At 37.9% G+C, this 17734-nt stretch overlaps 1 protein-coding gene across 1 annotated transcript in view; it reads right to left on the bottom strand.

Annotated features, from left to right (window-relative positions):
• LOC131668651 (cadherin EGF LAG seven-pass G-type receptor 3-like) overlaps positions 1–16638 on the bottom strand; it is an 82956-nt gene extending 66318 nt beyond the window's left edge. The window contains exons 1-2 of the mRNA XM_058943001.1: positions 15960–16638; positions 11580–11778 (exon numbers count right to left, since the gene is read on the bottom strand). Of these exons, the coding sequence (XP_058798984.1) occupies positions 11580–11758 (179 nt within the window). The 5' untranslated portion in view covers positions 11759–11778; positions 15960–16638. The remainder of the gene's footprint in view (positions 1–11579; positions 11779–15959) is intronic.
• Positions 16639–17734: the final 1096 nt, after the last annotated feature.

Below are 17734 nucleotides of genomic sequence, written 5' to 3'. Positions count from 1 at the left end.
GCGAAGTGAAACTGTCACGGTTGTTGATTGTTTTTTGCGTGTAGCAAGGGCATGTGGTGTGATCAATAAGTCATACGAGAAATATTCTTGTTTCTAGCAGGTATCTATTGTATGTTCAGAATGAATTACCGTGAAAATTTACGAAGTGTGTTTACTTGAAATATTCTTAAATACTTTGATATTTTTCACCTCGATATCTTTTAAAGCTCAAATACGAATTATTGCTAATTTTTTCCATCAAGTAGCTTGTATATTTCATCTTAATCAAACTATCAAAAGTATAATAAAATGTTTTTTTTATCTTGAAAACATGTCACATATTCTTACTTTGGTATGCATTGTAGATATTTAATATTACTGCATATTTTCAACACTATTCATTGAGGTCTATCATCGCTATAATCGGGTGCGCAATTATTCAGCTAAAGATACCAGCAACATCCTATTTAAGCTTCGTAATAACGCCATATAGCCAAGAGTATTAATGTAAAATTGAATGTGAGCATTACGGTTCTCTCCGCTATACCAAATTACACTCTCAAATTAACTATAATTAGAGAGGGGTACAATTAATTAACCTAACAATGAACATCCCTTTCAAATTAAATATTTATTATTATCAGCCTTTTTAATCACAAATGAATATGAATAAATTGTGAAAAGGTAAAATTAATTTTCATTATTGAATTAATTATCATTATTAATTTACTGAAGTTTTAATTTTCTGTGAGTAATGGAATGATTATTTCATTAAATTAGTGTAATTTTAGTGATCTTAGGACACTTGTACATAATTGACTTAGTTGGCGTATTCTACGTTGATGTAAATGTCTTCTAGCCATTCGACGATTATTATTACGCTTACTGAAAACTGCATCTTATATATACGTTTACGCAAGAATTTTGTCCAACACGTGTATAATTTGAAAGAGTCTAATGGTAAGCGGCTTACTTAACGTTAATTGAGTTCTTTCCTGCGCCTTTTATCTTGCACTGAATTCCTCGTGTCATTTTAATAATTTAATACATGGTATTTCATTAGTCCGAGGCATAAATTTTCAAGATAAATGATTTGACCTTTTGTATATGCTTGGGTGTTCCATTTTCTTTCATCGCAAGCGCGAAGCCCACACGCTGCGACGAAATGAAAAAGCAAGAACGGCGCAGGAAAGTGAAAGAAAACGAGTTACAAAAAAAAAGAAAAAGAAAGGAACCAGCGCGGGTTAATTATTAATGCTCGAATAAAAGGGTGAGAGAACCGTGGGTGCGTAGAGAGCGTGAAAGGCTGGCTTTCGCAAAGTACCGGAAAAAGTCCGTGAAAATGGGACTGAAAAGAAATAAGAGTGGTGTTATACTCACTCTCTCACAGAGTAGACTGAAAAGGCGTATAAAATTGTAATAAACTGGAGAAAGAACGAGTGTTTTATTGCCTTCAAATGTTTCATCTTTTTCTCGTTAGCACCGATTTCACAAACAAAAGCTTTCGGTAAGATTCTTCGGCACTATTATATTTTATATGTATCATTGTGAAATTGTACGTTCGAAATACAAAATTATGAGGAGTGTAATTTCTCACATAGATGTTAAGGCTGCATTTGTAAAAAAAAACTCAAAACGATCAGAGCGATTATCTTCGCATCAGTATTCCGCATGTAGAACCGTTTTCGTTTATCGACCCGTCTCTTTTTGTAAGCACGTACACACCATTGAGAGATACAATATGTTTCGTATTTTCCTCTAGCACCGTAAATACACTTTAGCATCTTTTGATTTATTGTGAACGCAATTAATGAATACTAATGCCATTTATCACCACATCATGATTAATAAGTATCAATTAAGTAAGTAGAATTTAATTTAAAATTTCGAATGTGCCACAGATGATTTCGAGATTTTGATTGAATCAGTTTCAAGAAAAGCGATGACCTAAAAGTCATACGGCAAATTGTCTATTGTCAAGAAAGTAATATCGAAAGGACTCCAAGTCTGACAAAGAAAAATAAAGCTATACTGGGTCAATGGTATCGTATAAGAAGATATTCTCGGAAGATTGTAAAAACATGGGCGGAATCTTTATTTATTTTTTCAAACAATATTGTTATTATTTTTAAATCGCTAAACTGAAACTTTTTATTTCCATAGTCTTATTCTACTGTGATGAAGAATTTATTAAGATCGTAATTTTCGAAGAGAATTGACGACTGCATATATTTTGTAATCTGTAAAAAATTACTGCAATTTATCTTTCATTTGCAGTGTTTTAATTTAAAATATTCGTTTCAGATGCACAAGCATATTTATTTATTGCATTTAAATCGCTTGATGATCGTTGATAATTATTTATTCTTGCTGACACTTTTCTTTTTATGAGCAAATGTCAACGCGCAAAACAGTGGCATATCTCCAGGGAAAATTAATACCATTTCTGCGCCAACTTTGTTCTGTAGCCCCGGATGCCTACCATTAATAAATGACCTTGACCGATATATGTTGTTTGTATTTTAGCTAAAATTAAGTGATGTCATTAAAATTATTTAGAACAATATGCAAAAAATATTTTGATACGAGTTCAATGGTTAATTGTATTGAATAGTGGCAAAACAGTAAATACTATAATTAATCCTAAATGAAAGTAATAATGTTCAATGGTTATTGTGCTGTACTAATAATTAATATTACGAAATAGAAAATACGTCTACTGTTCAATTATCCCTAATCCATTTTTAGTAGAGTAAAAAGCAAGCAAAACTCACTATTAGCCTTTTTCTCGTTGACACGGAGAAAAAAACTTTGGACAAATCGTATTAGCCCTGGCAAAATTAACACAACAGCGTTAACGAGCTTGTGCTACAGACATTATTGTGTTAAATTAACGCGAAACTTCCTCTCTGCAGCTCGAGTACTCGCGTATACAACGAGCGATTTATCAAATTTGGAAAGTAATACAGAGATACGAGCTGAAACTTGGCAATAGTATACACTGTGGACGAATAAACTGAGCGTTTTATAGTGAAGTGTATTCGCGAGAGGATAGTAGGATACGCGAAAAACAAAATAAATCTGGAAGCTAGGTATCATGCCGGATACAAAGAAAAACCCCATGAATCACAGCGAGAGGCAGGCAGGAGCATGCGATCAGTTTCTCGCGGACAAAGCGCGCGGAAGGTCCAGGCAAAGCCAAGCCACTAATGAAACCGACGAGGCATCGCCATCTTATCCCTGAGAGAGCGTGTAAACGTCGATCACGCGCGGACACGGGGGGCAAAGGTGCGCATATCTGCATACTGATGAGTTAACTCTCGGGCGCTGCTACCGTGTGTACACAATAGAGCGTTCGTTCGCGCCTTGATGAAGAAAGAGGGAAAACACTCGCTCGGGAATGCGGCTTCGTCAGCGAGTGCGTTCGTGGCTTTGCGCGGATGCCACGGGCATGTTCCACTTGATTTTCATGCTCGCGCGCGCGCCGGTATGTTTTTTTCCTCCTGGAAAACACATTGATTAAGAGCTTTTCTTTGTCGATGCGTATTGACGCGTTCGGATGCGCGAGGCGGGCAGAGCGGCAGTTAAATCAAGTTTTAGAGAATTCCAGTGTGTTTGTACACACACTACTATGCACATGCGAATATCCACGAAGCACTTTCCGCAACACAACGTGCATACTATGCGGATAAATGGAAAGTGCGCATTTAGTTTGTGTTTATGGATGTAGATGTAGGTTGGTGGGCTCATACGGAGAGTAGCTTGACTGCCACAAATATACCCCGCTACCGTGGAAAGTATATATTATACGTTTCATATTGTTATTTCCGAATTCCTATTATTTGCATTACCAGAGACGAACTCATCGGTGTTACACTGAAATGCAGCTGGCGACACTGTCGTTGACCAAACTAATGGTCGAAGTAAGTTGTGTAATTACAATTAAATAGCAAACTCATTCGCCTGCGGCAATCTGCATTAGCTTCGCGTATATTCGTAGGCTATTTCGATGTATCAGTATATATATGCATGCCCTTAATGGAGTGTATTTGCTCGCGTGCAACAGCAGCAGCCTATAGACATGCTGTTTGTGCAACATGTACTCGGACGCGTGTGTTGCTCGCGCGCGTACCCTCCATTAAATTGTTAACGTCAATAACCTCTTGTTTTGTAATTTGTATAGCTTTAAATAGCGAGTAGTTATTTCGTTTGGAGGAGCTTAAGCTCTTTCCAACTACCATTTACCCAGCAGAAGATGGTACGTCGTCCGACCAAAGCAAGTTTTCTTCACTTGCCTGCCCAAGGCATCGTTCGAAATCCTACTTTCGTCAAATATTTACATCAACTTTACTAGCTATTCCTTTTATTTTACAGCAAGCTATAAACAGGTCGCTAGTTGCACGTCAAGATTGACAGTATAAACCAAAAGATAACAGTGCGAGCGATAGTCGCGTGAAAAATTTGATCGATACAACGCGGAGCGAGCTGCTATGTAACGTAGTGGCCGAAAGCCATTCATCATGTCAGATATAGGATCATTTGCATGAGCACGCCCAGGGGTATCTATCGGTGATTTTGAACGGCAGCTGATATAGTCTCGGTGTACAGGTTTCTCTCTGAAATCGAGCGTACTATGTTTGAATAATATCGAAACGGTGAATCTCCGTCGTCAGTGCACCACTTAATCATCATCCGACGAGATTATTGTTAAAATGACCATTGTATAAATGGGCCGCTCGTACGCTTTGAGATAACCCGCGCGCAAGCTACTATATTCTCCTTTTATGTTTTCTGAGTAAAGATCTTGGTACGTTGATACAGCTGTGTGCGAGCTATTGCGACCTTACTTTATGTTCCCATTCTTGTGACCGGCTATTGGAGAAGTAATTGGGGTTTAATTCTATTTATATTTTATGCATTCTGTCCATAGTCCATCGGAAAAAAAGCTTTTAAAGCAATCTTTTACGCAACGAAATGACAACAATACTGGCTTTTTCAGCATTACATTTATCAGAATAATCAACCCGTTGAATACACCGTTGATTCCCTCTGCTTCAAAAAATATAAAACTACATACAGATATAGATAGAAAAAGTCAGAGCTTAGTCAGGTTATCTTTCGCTATAGCTACTGTAAACTTAAAAAGACCTGAGTTGGCGAAAGTCCGCACATGTATACTTTTCAAGTACGTTGGCATATGACTAAAAGTTTGGAACTATGTCTGTCTAACGATAATAGTGCGAATGAATTGATAGAAATACTTTTGTTTTCAACTTATTTTTATTAATAATCGTGTGTTTTTTTGTGTATTTTGATAAAAATAACTTTAGTTGAATACAAATTTAGAAATTAATTAATTCTGCTAGTTGAAAAAAATCTTCTGTAATGAAACGCTTTTACGGGGATGATCGCGTAAGCTTACTGTCGAGAAATAGGTCTCATATACATTTCTGGATTTAAGCATTCAATATAAACGTGAAATTTTCAGAAAAATGTTCGAAGATCGTCTGGTTCGAGAAACAATATTACTGAATGTATCGTGATTTATATTGATTGTGCGAATGACATTGATCGTAAAAAATTTGATTCTGAGAAATTCAAGGATATAACAAGAGACGTGAAGAATATATAATACTGAGTGTTTTTCAGATTTGAATTTTTCAGGTTTTACTCAGCGCCTTGATTTATATATCCAAAGGAAATATTTGACTCGGATAACGAAAATTTCATAGCTAAAGTCAATACACATTTCAGCCTCGAGAAAAATCATTTCAAGGTCGGGCGAACGTACGTAGTATATCCTACACGTAGTTCGCGTAAACGTAAACAACTTTTTTATTTAATAGCTCGGAGATCCGGTAGCGTATATCGAAAAGAGCCGCGACGGCCACGACGACGTTGCAAGTACACGATATAAGGAAGTCGTTGCCGGTCGGTAGAGGCAAGCCAAAGAAAGTCCTATCGTACGCGCTTTTCCATTTCCCACCAATTTCCGGCTTCACCTCGCGGACTTGATAATAAAATCCCGTCTCTTTCTCTCTTTTTCCGCGCATACTTCTTTGCAGCTTTTACACTTAGATTCTTTATGCACTGCACTATATGTGTGTGCAATACGTCACATTCATACGAGAAAGGAATTTTCTCGACTCAAAATCAAAGAGGCGCATAAATATTAAAAAAGATTTCTGGCACGTCGTGCGGGAAGTGATCAAAGCTCGAGTATTTCGTTGACAAGACATTTCCGATTTTTCACTTTGAGCCTGAGGAGAAATCAGTACGCTCGATGGATATTTATTCAGACTGGAAAATATATTCAAAGATGTAATTCCCGAGTTCTTTTTACGATTCGATGTTTTCTTTATTAGAATTATCAGTCTTTAAAAATATTGTTTTGAAGTTTTCCTGAAACTTTCATATTCAGTAAAAGAAGAACCTCTTATAGCAACTTAGCAATTTCTTAATTAGCCCTTTAAACATTTCCAATGAAATTTTTGAAAATATTTATTAGGTCTACAACTATATTAATTAAATAAAGTGTAAATTAAAAAGATATTTTTTAATTTCAGCACTATTGGCCTAGGAACGTACCGAATTAAATGCAAAGCCTTTAGAAGCTTCAAATCAATTTGTAAAGGTCAAACGTGAGAATGGAAAAGCGTCATTGCTGCAGGGATTTTCCACGTTACGCGAATTATTTGATCTCTCAACTCGCTTTGTAAATCACTACGACGAGAAAAAAATTGTTTCAAAAGCTCGTATTTTAAAAATTTAGTGCAGGTGAAAACTTGATTAATCTGTTACTACATACATGAAAATTAAAAAAAATAACTTAGATAAATGTATGACTAATACTAACAAGTGTTAGGTCAATAACAAAATTTCCCCTATAGATGGATGCTCCGTAGTATCAATATTTACGCTCAAGCACACACTTGCTATGCGTCGATGTTTGTCTATCCATCATCACGCTATCAAATATTTCCGGGAATTACAACACGTGCAAATTATCGATGTAGATAAAGCTTTGCTCTTCCTCCTCGCAAGCCTACCGTTAGCTCTTCAGCGCTGTCGTTCCAAGGACTTTATTGCGCGTACGTACGCCTATTACTCTTTTCGCGACTCTTATCTCGTGACAAATAGATGAGACGACTAAATTGACCTCCAGGACTCAGGCTTCTTCTCTCTCCACATTCGCAATAATTTAACTCTGCCAAAAAAATTGCTGCATACGCGAATGAATATGTCGATTATAATGACCATAGAGGAGGAGTTTTTCTTATTCGATTTATCATTCGAAAGAAGATCAGCTTGAAGAAAAAAGCCATTTTAAATGATACCCACGAAATTGCGTCTCATAAATTTTATGTCATTTTTCGTTTCTTATCCGTCGGTAATTTGCAATTCTAAAGGGAATTTTTGAAGGTAGCATTAATTTTAAATAATCATATTTTATGAATGAAATCATCATGTTTATCATAGGCACGCTGGTATATTAAGACCCAAGATAAAAATTTCAAGTTGACCTCAAATTTATCGTGTTTAGTTTGGAATCTATTGTTTAGTTCCTGTTAAAATTCGAATGTGTGTTATTACCTTTTATTCCTCACTCATAAGCAATTTAGACCGAGATTGCATTTTAACGACTTCGATAGATACTATACGTGTGGTTACAGTACAAATGAAAAATTGGGTCGATTGCTATAAACACAAGCTACAAGTTGAAACAATTTTTCTTTTATGACATGAGTTTGCTATTTCACAATCGATGGAAAATCGGAGCAGTATGAATAATTCATTTCTGCAGTTTTTTACAGACAATCGATAAATCAATGAATCTATTGTAAATGTCTTCAGTTTATCAGCTATAATTTTGAAATATAAATACCTTCTTTAGATAATCGACACATCAAGTGTTAAAAATGTTGAAATTTGGAGCAAACATGATATTGCAACTTCTTGTTTACAAACAAGCAACTTTCTTAAATGCGGATGTCCTGTCATGGTCAACTTACAAAAAAGTCCTTTGTTTTTCTATTTTTCAGCGGTCAAGATAAACTGCTGACGAAGAAACTACAGGCAGCAGAAGCGTCCGAATGTTTTTTATTTCTTTTTTTTTAACAGCTGGGTTAAGCTCGCGCGCAAAAGTTAGCCTTCTGCCAAAAAATAACAATTAAAAATATAACGCGACGTGACCCGCTTGTGTAACGTGGGCTTAAAAGTTCGAATAAGGGAATGGATCCCTGACGTACGTAGCCTTGACTCGGATGTATATGACGCGGGAGTGCAGCACAGCGCACGTTCTCGCAATAACTTTTTTTTTCACCGAACGTCTTTTCGCGCCGAAAACTTTTAGGATATATATATATGATGCTGGGCGGCTCGGGTGAAATTTACGAGACGAGCATGTGTGTCGCTGCCGCTGTTTTAACGACAGTCCAACCGTTATGGTATAAAACTTCTGAGCTTGTTATATAGAATTACTCGATTTTTCGTAAATGTTTTTTTTTCCTTAGAGGGGTGGAGTTTATTTCAAGAGGCTATACGAAGAATTGCCGGTTCGCAAGTAAACCTACGTTACTCTTGAGCTAAATATATCTTGTCTCGCGTTGACTCTTATTTTGCGCGGTTTGCCGATCCTGTTATTGGAAAATTCGTAGCTTTTTTGTAGTACACAACTAACGCTAATGATGGCTAAAGGTACATGCAACTCTAGTCAAGTGCGTGTACGTGCGAGAATATTTCCAGCCGTAGGTCGATTGAATCTACGCTTTCAAAAACATATTCAAATGAAAGCGTTCAACTCGCACTGGAAGCTGTTTTTCGCGTTAAGAGTAAGTGAAAAGCCCAAAAGTACATCTCACTGACGGCGCGAATAACGTCTACGCGCGGGGTAGCGGGCAACTAGACGTTGTTCCACTTTTCTTGGCCAGTACGTACAATTTCATAGCTGAAAATTTGGCGCGCTCTCGCGTCATTTCACGACTGCACGCGGGCGGAAATAACTAGTACGTTTTATGGCTTATACATGCGTGCGAGTCAAGAGTCGAGCGAGCGATTGTCCCAAATCGAAAGTTTTTGAGTGTTTATTTACTTCGCGGTATGTTGATCTATCTAGCGATGCGACGGCAACTCATTCTGTCTATTCGCGCGGCTTTCAGTACTGTTTTTCTTCCTCTCGCTTGCTCGCGCTCTCTTTCCTTTGATTTTTTTATCTCTCCTACGTTGTTTTTCCCGTTCTATTTACGTTGCTCTGTTGTGGTTGCGCGATACCACTCATTTTCTCTCGTTGTGTATAGTTTAACACTTTTATTTCTATTCGGAGTGTTTCCACGCAGCTGCTTAGATCTGCTATATTTACCGCGGATTCCTTGAGAACGTGAATTTCTTAAATCACGAGAAGTTGATTTCACTGGTACAGTACAATATGGTATTAGCAAACAGTCCGTTTAATTATTATCGAACTCATTATCGAAGTAGTAGGGTATGCTGGACAATGTTTCATTGCTAAGGTTGTTTGACGTTTATCCGAGTAAAGAGTGAGGAAACTTCCGAGTATATATGCGACATTTAAACCAGCGCGTCAATGATCTGCAATACAGAAAAACCTTACTACTTAATTGGAAGCTATAGAATTTCCATTATAATTAAGCACTCGAGTGCCTCCATTAAATGCCAAGCGGGCGGAGGCAAGTTTCGAAGAGGGCCGATTTCGCGCCATATTTATATCGACGCACGAGTTGAGCTAAAGCGTGTCGATGCGCGTACCGTAGGCAGTATTTGTAAACTTGATTAATGCTAGACCGAGCAATAGCTAATTCGAGGAACGCTACATTCAGCGCAATGCCCACGGAAATCAATTTCAGCGTGGCAAAAGCATTGACCGACGCCTGATCCCAATCCCCGCAACCGCAAACTCTGTCTTTCTATCTGATGGCCACACGCTCGCAATGATAATTAGCATAGTTACCGAAAGCTCTCGCGTCGATAAAAGCCATGCCTTTTCATCGATCCGATCTGACACAGAGATACCAATCATTCGAATGAAGGCTCGACACCTGCGTGTTGCGGAAGGATCTTTTATTTGACGCGCGGATTTTCTTCTCGCGTGGCTTCCGCGATAGCTGTGCGTACATACCCGGCAAACTGGAAATTCACGATTTCCATTCGCTCTCGCTCTCGTCGGATTCGGACAAGTTATTGGATTTCTCGCTGTACTTTATTCGGCTCTCCCATCCGCGCGCGCGCACATATGCACCGTGTCTGTGTGCGAATAAATATTTCACATTGGCGGCATTGAGAAAACTCCAATGAAAATTGCAGCGCGCGAGTGTACAATCAGAGTTGCGCAAGGAACGCGCCGAAGATTTTATTTTTATTAGAAATACCCATTGACGTATATTCGAAAACAATATAAGCGCGTTCAACTCGCAGTGGAAGCTGCTTATGCTTGAATTCGTGCGAGTGTATAAAATATGCATTTGACATGCTTTCAACGGAGCAGAGTTCAGTAATAATTTGGTGTATGTAACCGCAATCGTAGAAATCGATCAAGGCCAACGCTGAACCAGAAGATACGTCAGCGAGAGAGTACATCGATCGATAACGCCTATCCTACTTTCGCGCGGCTTATAATTCACTTAATTATAGGCTCGACTCGCTCGCTCGCGTATCCTTAGGGAGCGTAGTCGTCGTCGTCAGTTTCAAAGTGGAATCCTGCCAGCTCCGGCTCGTCCCGCTCGCTCGCAGCTAACGAAGCTCATTCATGGGCGTACGATTATCGCGTGACCTCAAAATCGATTAGCACTGATTATACGGGCGGTGCGCACATCCGCGTGAAGTAATTAGCACGAGCGCGCGAACGCACGCACTCGTGGATTCCAATTCGCCGTCTTGCCCCTAGTATAAATTCAACTGGCGCGACCCGATTGGGAACGCGCGAGCGCGCGCCTCGATAGAGGAACGAACGCTAAGAATAGGTAATTAGCGGTGGTGCAGCGGCGGCGGTGATAATATCGTCTCGCGTGACGATGGATTATTAAGCAAGCGAACAGCGATGCCATCAGAATTCGATAAATGTCACATATTAAGCAGTGAACACTGCTTGCTGGAAGCGTAAATGTCGCGACGCAATTGTAATATCCTTACGGCTTAGCTGTAATTTGTAAAACAGTTGCTCTCTGAGCGTAGTCTTTAACATCCATTCATTCTGGATTCACCGAACTCTAAAAGATTTTGTCAACGAAAATAGAGGTTAATGTATATCCTTGTGGATTTTCTGTTGTGAGATACTTAATTATGCAATAACAAGGTAATGGCATTAACGGAAAATTTATCTCGAGTAACTTTACGATAGACACGGTCATTTACCGAATTATCTACCATCGCAATTACAGAAACGATTTCGCCAAGAGAGGTAAGATTGCGAGTGTAAAAGGAAATGTGACTTTGAATGATGCAAGAAAGTTGTCTGTGAAACCCCAAACTTAAATTTAACTTTTTAGAGGCAGCGAAAAATCTGGCTAACGCCACACTAGAAATTTATCCGACAAAAGTACGACTCGGGCGCGAGGAAAATGTATGAGTGCTCGTCGAGGGCTCACCTGTAGGTGATGAAGGCGAAAACGAGGGCGACGAGGGAGAGGCTGCCACCCAGCACGACGACAAGGCTCAGTACGCCTTCCTGATCGAATGGGGCCGCAAGACCCGTTGATATACCACCCGCTATGCCGTTCGGTGGTTGGGGAAAACTGTGAATACCACCTGCGTACAGTGTCTCCATTTTTCACCTCTACTTTGGCGCTGAAAGTCAATATACGCAAGATTATTACGAGCGAGAGCAATAACTATATTAAGAATTATTATTGATACGTTGCATTGTTAAATCAGTAATAAATGTAATGTGCTTGATCTTCACAAATATGTGCAATGCTGAAGGCCTTTCATACAACTTTTTCTAAATATCCGATGATGAGATTTTTTCCTTTGCTTTCTATTGTTTTTTGTCTTTGCGACTAAGCTTTCCAACTTACTTTCCATTGTTCAAGCGCGCGATTCTTACAACTTTCTTTCACGTCTACTCCCTAACTCGCAGTAATTGGCTTAATTAATCATTTTTTTAGCTTTTACGACGGATACTCTTTATTGCATTGCTGGAACTTTAAAAGACTGTTTATAATTATTTATGATTGGATTCATTGAAAGCTTTTATTTTGTTTGATTTTCATCAAAGAAATAGCTACTCAGTACTAGGATTTCAAGATTGTGAAAAGCAAGTACAAACTTTTGATTGCGACTTCGAACTAACAATGAGTACTTTTCTGTACGTCTTGTACGACCTTCGTCGGCTAAAACATGATGATGTAAACAAATATTTGAATGATTAAATTGTATTTGCAATATCTAAATATCAGTTTTTAACTATTTGCGTAAAAACACGTCTTTAAATATCGGAACTATAAGGATCATCGGTAAACGCGTTCTTCGCATGCTTTGACATTGATCCAGCAATGTTCCCGGATACGTGGCTGATTAATGTGAACATATATCCTGCATAAAGCATCTATAATTCATAAAGCTGCATACTTGAACGATCTCTCTTTCCCAAAGGGCTGCAATTTATGGGTTTCGATATCGTTTGATAATGGGATGTACCTGACCTTTCTTCTCTCTCGTGCGCGCGGGGCAACACGCATAACTAATGCCTCGAGAAATGCTCATATGCGAGCCTTTATTTTTATGCGATGTACTATTCACAGGTGATGCTTTTCTTGCTCATCCAATTAGTATAGTACCCTTGCGAGTAAGAATCTTATTGTGGAAAACTTTTGATATCTATTGCAAAAAGAGATTCTACCTTTCGATGATGGAGAGATGACTTATTTAAACTTTCTTAAATACTTTTAACAAATTCTCTCTGAATAATTCATGATTACCCAATTTTCGAAACATTTATCAGGGCTAAAAATATCGTATTGTTAAAAATGTTATAATATCGTTTGGTTTCAAAAGTGTCATCGCTGTACTGTAAGTTTCTCTATTGTGTACTGTAAAACTAGTTTGCTTTGTTTTTTTCCTTTCAGACACGCACCGGTCCGTCGCCAACGTGGCTCGTTTGGCGTGTTTCGACGAGTTTAGATTATAATCGTTATTCTTAGTAGACAATAAGTTGTATGATTATTTTTCGGGCTTGTCCTCATGCCTGATAAAAATAAATAAAATAATAAAATTAAATAAACTAAAATTATTTCTGCTCACCACGTCCCTTTCATGTATTCAATATTTGTTCGCGTAAATTGAAAAATGTGTGTATTACAGAAGGAACTTGTCAAAGAAAGATGTACAAAGTAAACAACACTGTTCTGTTATACGCTCCGACTTTTGTTGAGTCATTAAAAAAATGGTTTTAACAGAGCTCAAATAAACGTTAAGCGTGCTATTATCATTGGTTTATTTCAGATATAGAAATCTGAATATATGTCGAGCATGATCACCTTCATTTTTTCCTTTATAAAACTAGCTTTGCTTTTTTGTACTGTATTCTTAGATAAATAGTTGTAAGTTTAGTCAACCGCTTATAGGTACATGGATTATAATATTGTTTATGACCTTTAGAAGCAAGAGTTTCAGGTGAACATACTCAAAAACGATGTTTACTAAAGAATTCACATTATCGCGATAGGTATCAAAATGTATATAAAGTTTTTTTCCTCGAAATGACAAAATTTTGTGTTTGATTATTAACTCAGTGTATTGTACTAAGGAGAATTCTGTTTACAATTGAGCAAAAAGTTGAGTTGATAATGGGATAAAAGTATAAAATTATCAAATTATCAATTACTGTAATAACTCGAAATGCAATAATTTCAGTGAAACTTGTTATGATCGCATTCCAACTGAAAAAGCTCAGAGTAACTTTATGTACGCAAGCTCTTATATTCTATACGCTATCGATGATAATTTCCAATTTATAGTACCACAACATTTCTGCAGGAACGTTCTATGCTCCAGATAGCGGCTGATATTCGATATTGCCCATGTACTTATCTAAAGTGCATCAACTGCGATTGTGGTGAGCACGCGCTAGTCAAGTCAGATTCCCGGGATTTCTTCCTCCTGAAATACCTACTCGACTCGATGCGCTTGTTCGCACCATTGCGTTTCATCTTTTTATAAAGGATTGGAAGAACAGTTAATTTCACTAGCAGTTAATATTGTCTTTGACGTTAATTCTTAAAAGCTTTTTACGTGGCGATGTTTGAATAGCTTCCATCTGTCTGACTACAAAAACTGTTTTTTTTAAATATTTATATAGATAGATTTTACAACGGATTTTTCAATTAAAGATACATTTTTTAAACTGCTAATGAAGATTTTATTATCAGTGCCGAGTTTACTATATAGTGATAGTAGGAGTTTCAATATTGAATTTATTTATATTTTGATCAATCACTGCAAAGATGACTGCACTGAAAAAATTGCATTCTTATAACGTGATGACAGTGATTTTGAAAGATCTCGTTGCAATAAGAAGAAACATTCTTGTAGTTAAAGGACTTCTTGTAACAAAAAGATTGTTCTTGTTGCAAAAGCGATTCCATTTACGGCTAATTTCAAAATAAAAATCCTCTTGATAAAGGCCTCGTTACAGGATTCTTTTTCAGTATATTATGAAAATGTGGGTTCTGTTGCTGATGATAAAAGTTAAATTTTTTCATATTTATTCAATATCGCAATTTTCAAGAGATTTTTCCGCGTCGCTTGATACATAAATTCGATTAAATATTGATGCTTTTTCAAAAAACCATCCCATCGGTAATTCAACGAACAAGGGTATTTTCAGCCAAAAGGTTTACGGGTTCACAGTTAGCGTGTTAAATTTCAAAGCGCGTAAACATCCAATTTTAATTTGCCGAAATCGTAATTCGCAGGAAGCGAAGAAATTAAAACCTGTAAAAAAAGCGCGCCATCAAAGAATAAATCGGCTTGTGGCGTTATCTGCCCAGGCATTTTTACGAGTCGGAGGCAAAAATGAAGGAGAGAGAGAGAGAGAGATAGAGAGAGAAAGCTCTGCGGTTCGGGTAACTTCGGTGCGCGGGATTGCCAAAAGAGCAAGAGTGCTCGCGCGGGTTTGCATTTCATTTCGAGGATAGAGTTTCCAAATAAACTCATGACGACAAAGACTTCCTCATCTTTATCTTTGATGACCGCACTTGCAGCTTCTCTCAGCTGCTCCCGGTTGGCTTCTTAATTAAAGCGCGCCAACTTAATATTGTCGTGGCTTGTCAACCGCGTTATCTGCGCGCTCCAGTGACCCAAAGGCTTCTTTGTACGACATGCGCGACCCTCGTTCTTATATGATATGCTCAAGTGGCACAGCAAATTCATCGAGTTACCATGCTTTCGTACCTACTTCAGTTACGATCGTGACACGCGATTGTTTTTTGAGGCCAGGTGGTGCCGCTGTTGATTATTTAAATTAATCGAGCTATCACGAAACTTTTGCTTTTCATAAGTGTAAGTTAACGACAGCTAATTTCATTAAATATTTCATTAAGATTTCTTCAGAAATTTTATGTAAAATAATATAAAATTACATTGAAAATTGTCTACAGACATTATGTTAATTAAAAATTTGAGACTATCAGATCGATAAATTATTTGATAGATTGTTTAAAAGATGTATAGTAGCAAAATATAATATTTAATTTTGATTAAAATTCTTGATTTCTTTCGACAGATGTATCGATCGTATGCTGCACGGTAACACAATATCATAAAATTAGGTTCCCGCCGCGACAATCTGTACTTCATAATCATTTAAAAACGGTAAATGGTAAATTCCTACCGTTATAAATAAAGTTCACTTTGTTTTTCGCTTTAATTATTTAGTTAACCTATTGAATTATTGAATATAACAAGTGTATAAAACTTAGCCTAATTAGATTTGCCTTAATCCGAATTGCAAAGAAACTGAGACTTACCGCAAGTCGGATATTGGATCGTTGGACAAACTGATGAGTGATGAGTGCAACGAAAGTGACAATATTCAGCCTCTTGTCACATTGTTGCGGCGAGATGAGGCGCGAATTTACAATCGATCGTCACGCGCTGCTCGTGCCATAAAGCCGCGCGGCTTTTACGCTCCGTCCGTGCTCGTGTGCGGCTGCACCGCCACCCACGTGTCCACGACTTCAGTGATGGTTAACCGCGTCACACCGTCGTTCCATCGACGTGATTGGCATTTTTCATTGCTTTCCCTGTTTTCCGCCGTAGTCTTTCGTTCGCTTTTGGGTCTACAGGTATCGGCGTACTTTTTAAGATTTTTGAGTTAATTTGTAAAAATTTCAACTGATCGGCTAAGCCTTCGTTTCTGGTGTCGAAAAGTTTTGCATGAAAGCACTTTCGAAGTTGGTATCTCACTACAAAATGTCGCACGTCGTCACGTCAGCATTCTATTTTTGATTGAAGTCTTGTAATTTCGTGAAATTAAAAAAAAATTCAACAATCAATTTGTAAGTAACGCATAGCTTTGCACTTAATCTCAAAGCCTTAAGCTGCAAAAGCTTGCGACAAAGTAAATTTTTCGTGAAACTGGAGTGTTTTACGATGTAAATAGAGACGTGTCGGGGAGTGTAAGCGACTGGTGTAGCGAGTAGGTCGGCGTGCCGAGCGCAACTGAAAGCTCGCCGCTTGGCATCGGCACACGCAAGTTGTGAAGCTTCGCTCGGTCGCTCACGCGCGCATGCGATATCGCCGCTACCAGCGTCCTCGTGTATTCTCCGTACGAAATCGACCAAATAAAAAAAAGAGAAAGATTTTCGCGCTGGAGAAGATGAAGTACGTGTACTCGAGGATAGGGCTATTGATATCCTGTATTCCGAGATGACACTGACAACGAAGGAGGGTCACTTCCCCCCAATGACACGAGAGCTATAAAGTAAGAGGAAAAAAGGGACGTCGCTATTGTCTGTGTTTATACGAGAGGATTCTGGGTCGGCCTTGCTATCACGATTTTTCTTTAACCGATCCCATGAGATATCCAGGTGATATTCAAGTTTTATAGGTGGCTATTTGCTCGGGGGTTATTGCTTCTCGACGTTTCAGATGCCGATTGGTTATTCTTCGAAGATCTTATTTGCCCAGCTCGCGAGCGTACGGCTTTCAATTTTTATTTGTCTCAGTTTGCCACGAAAAATATAAAAATAAAGCGTGCGAGGCAACGGAATAATATTTGTTGCTCGAGAGGTTTTCTTATTTGTATCGCACTTTAGCTGCATCAGTTTGATACGTTATACGCTTGACCTGCTGTAGTCTTATGAAACCAATGCGAAATCATTGTTCTCAGGATGTGGCAGCTTGCCAAGAGGTCGGTCATTCGTTAAAGTCGATTCAATTTATGCAGCATGTATCTCTAGCGCGCCTGTTGAAAATTACAAGTACTAATGTCTTTAAGCTTCGATAAAAATTATTCGTCAAGTTTATCATGTCAATGAAATTAACGATTCTTCTTTTTTTTATGTTTTTATTTTGATGGTGAATATTTCAAAACTTTCCTTGGTAAAGATTATTTCTAGAAAAGTAAATGAATATTTTTAACAAATCCGAATTCGCATAAAAATTTATTTCGCTTTCAAACTTACTTCAAGTTTAATTCACGAATCGTTATATTATTTTCTTTTACACGTGAAAATCTAATGGAATAATAAACTACTACAGTTATTTCAATAATCTGGACATCTATTTATATTATTTATAT

The sequence above is a fragment of the Phymastichus coffea genome, unplaced genomic scaffold (genome assembly GCF_024137745.1).
Source record: "Phymastichus coffea isolate CEN01 unplaced genomic scaffold, Cenicafe_Pcof_1.1 PCOF00082, whole genome shotgun sequence".
In the NCBI taxonomy this organism is placed as follows: Eukaryota; Metazoa; Arthropoda; class Insecta; order Hymenoptera; family Eulophidae; genus Phymastichus; species Phymastichus coffea.
This window is presented reverse-complemented; position numbering and strand designations above follow the sequence as displayed.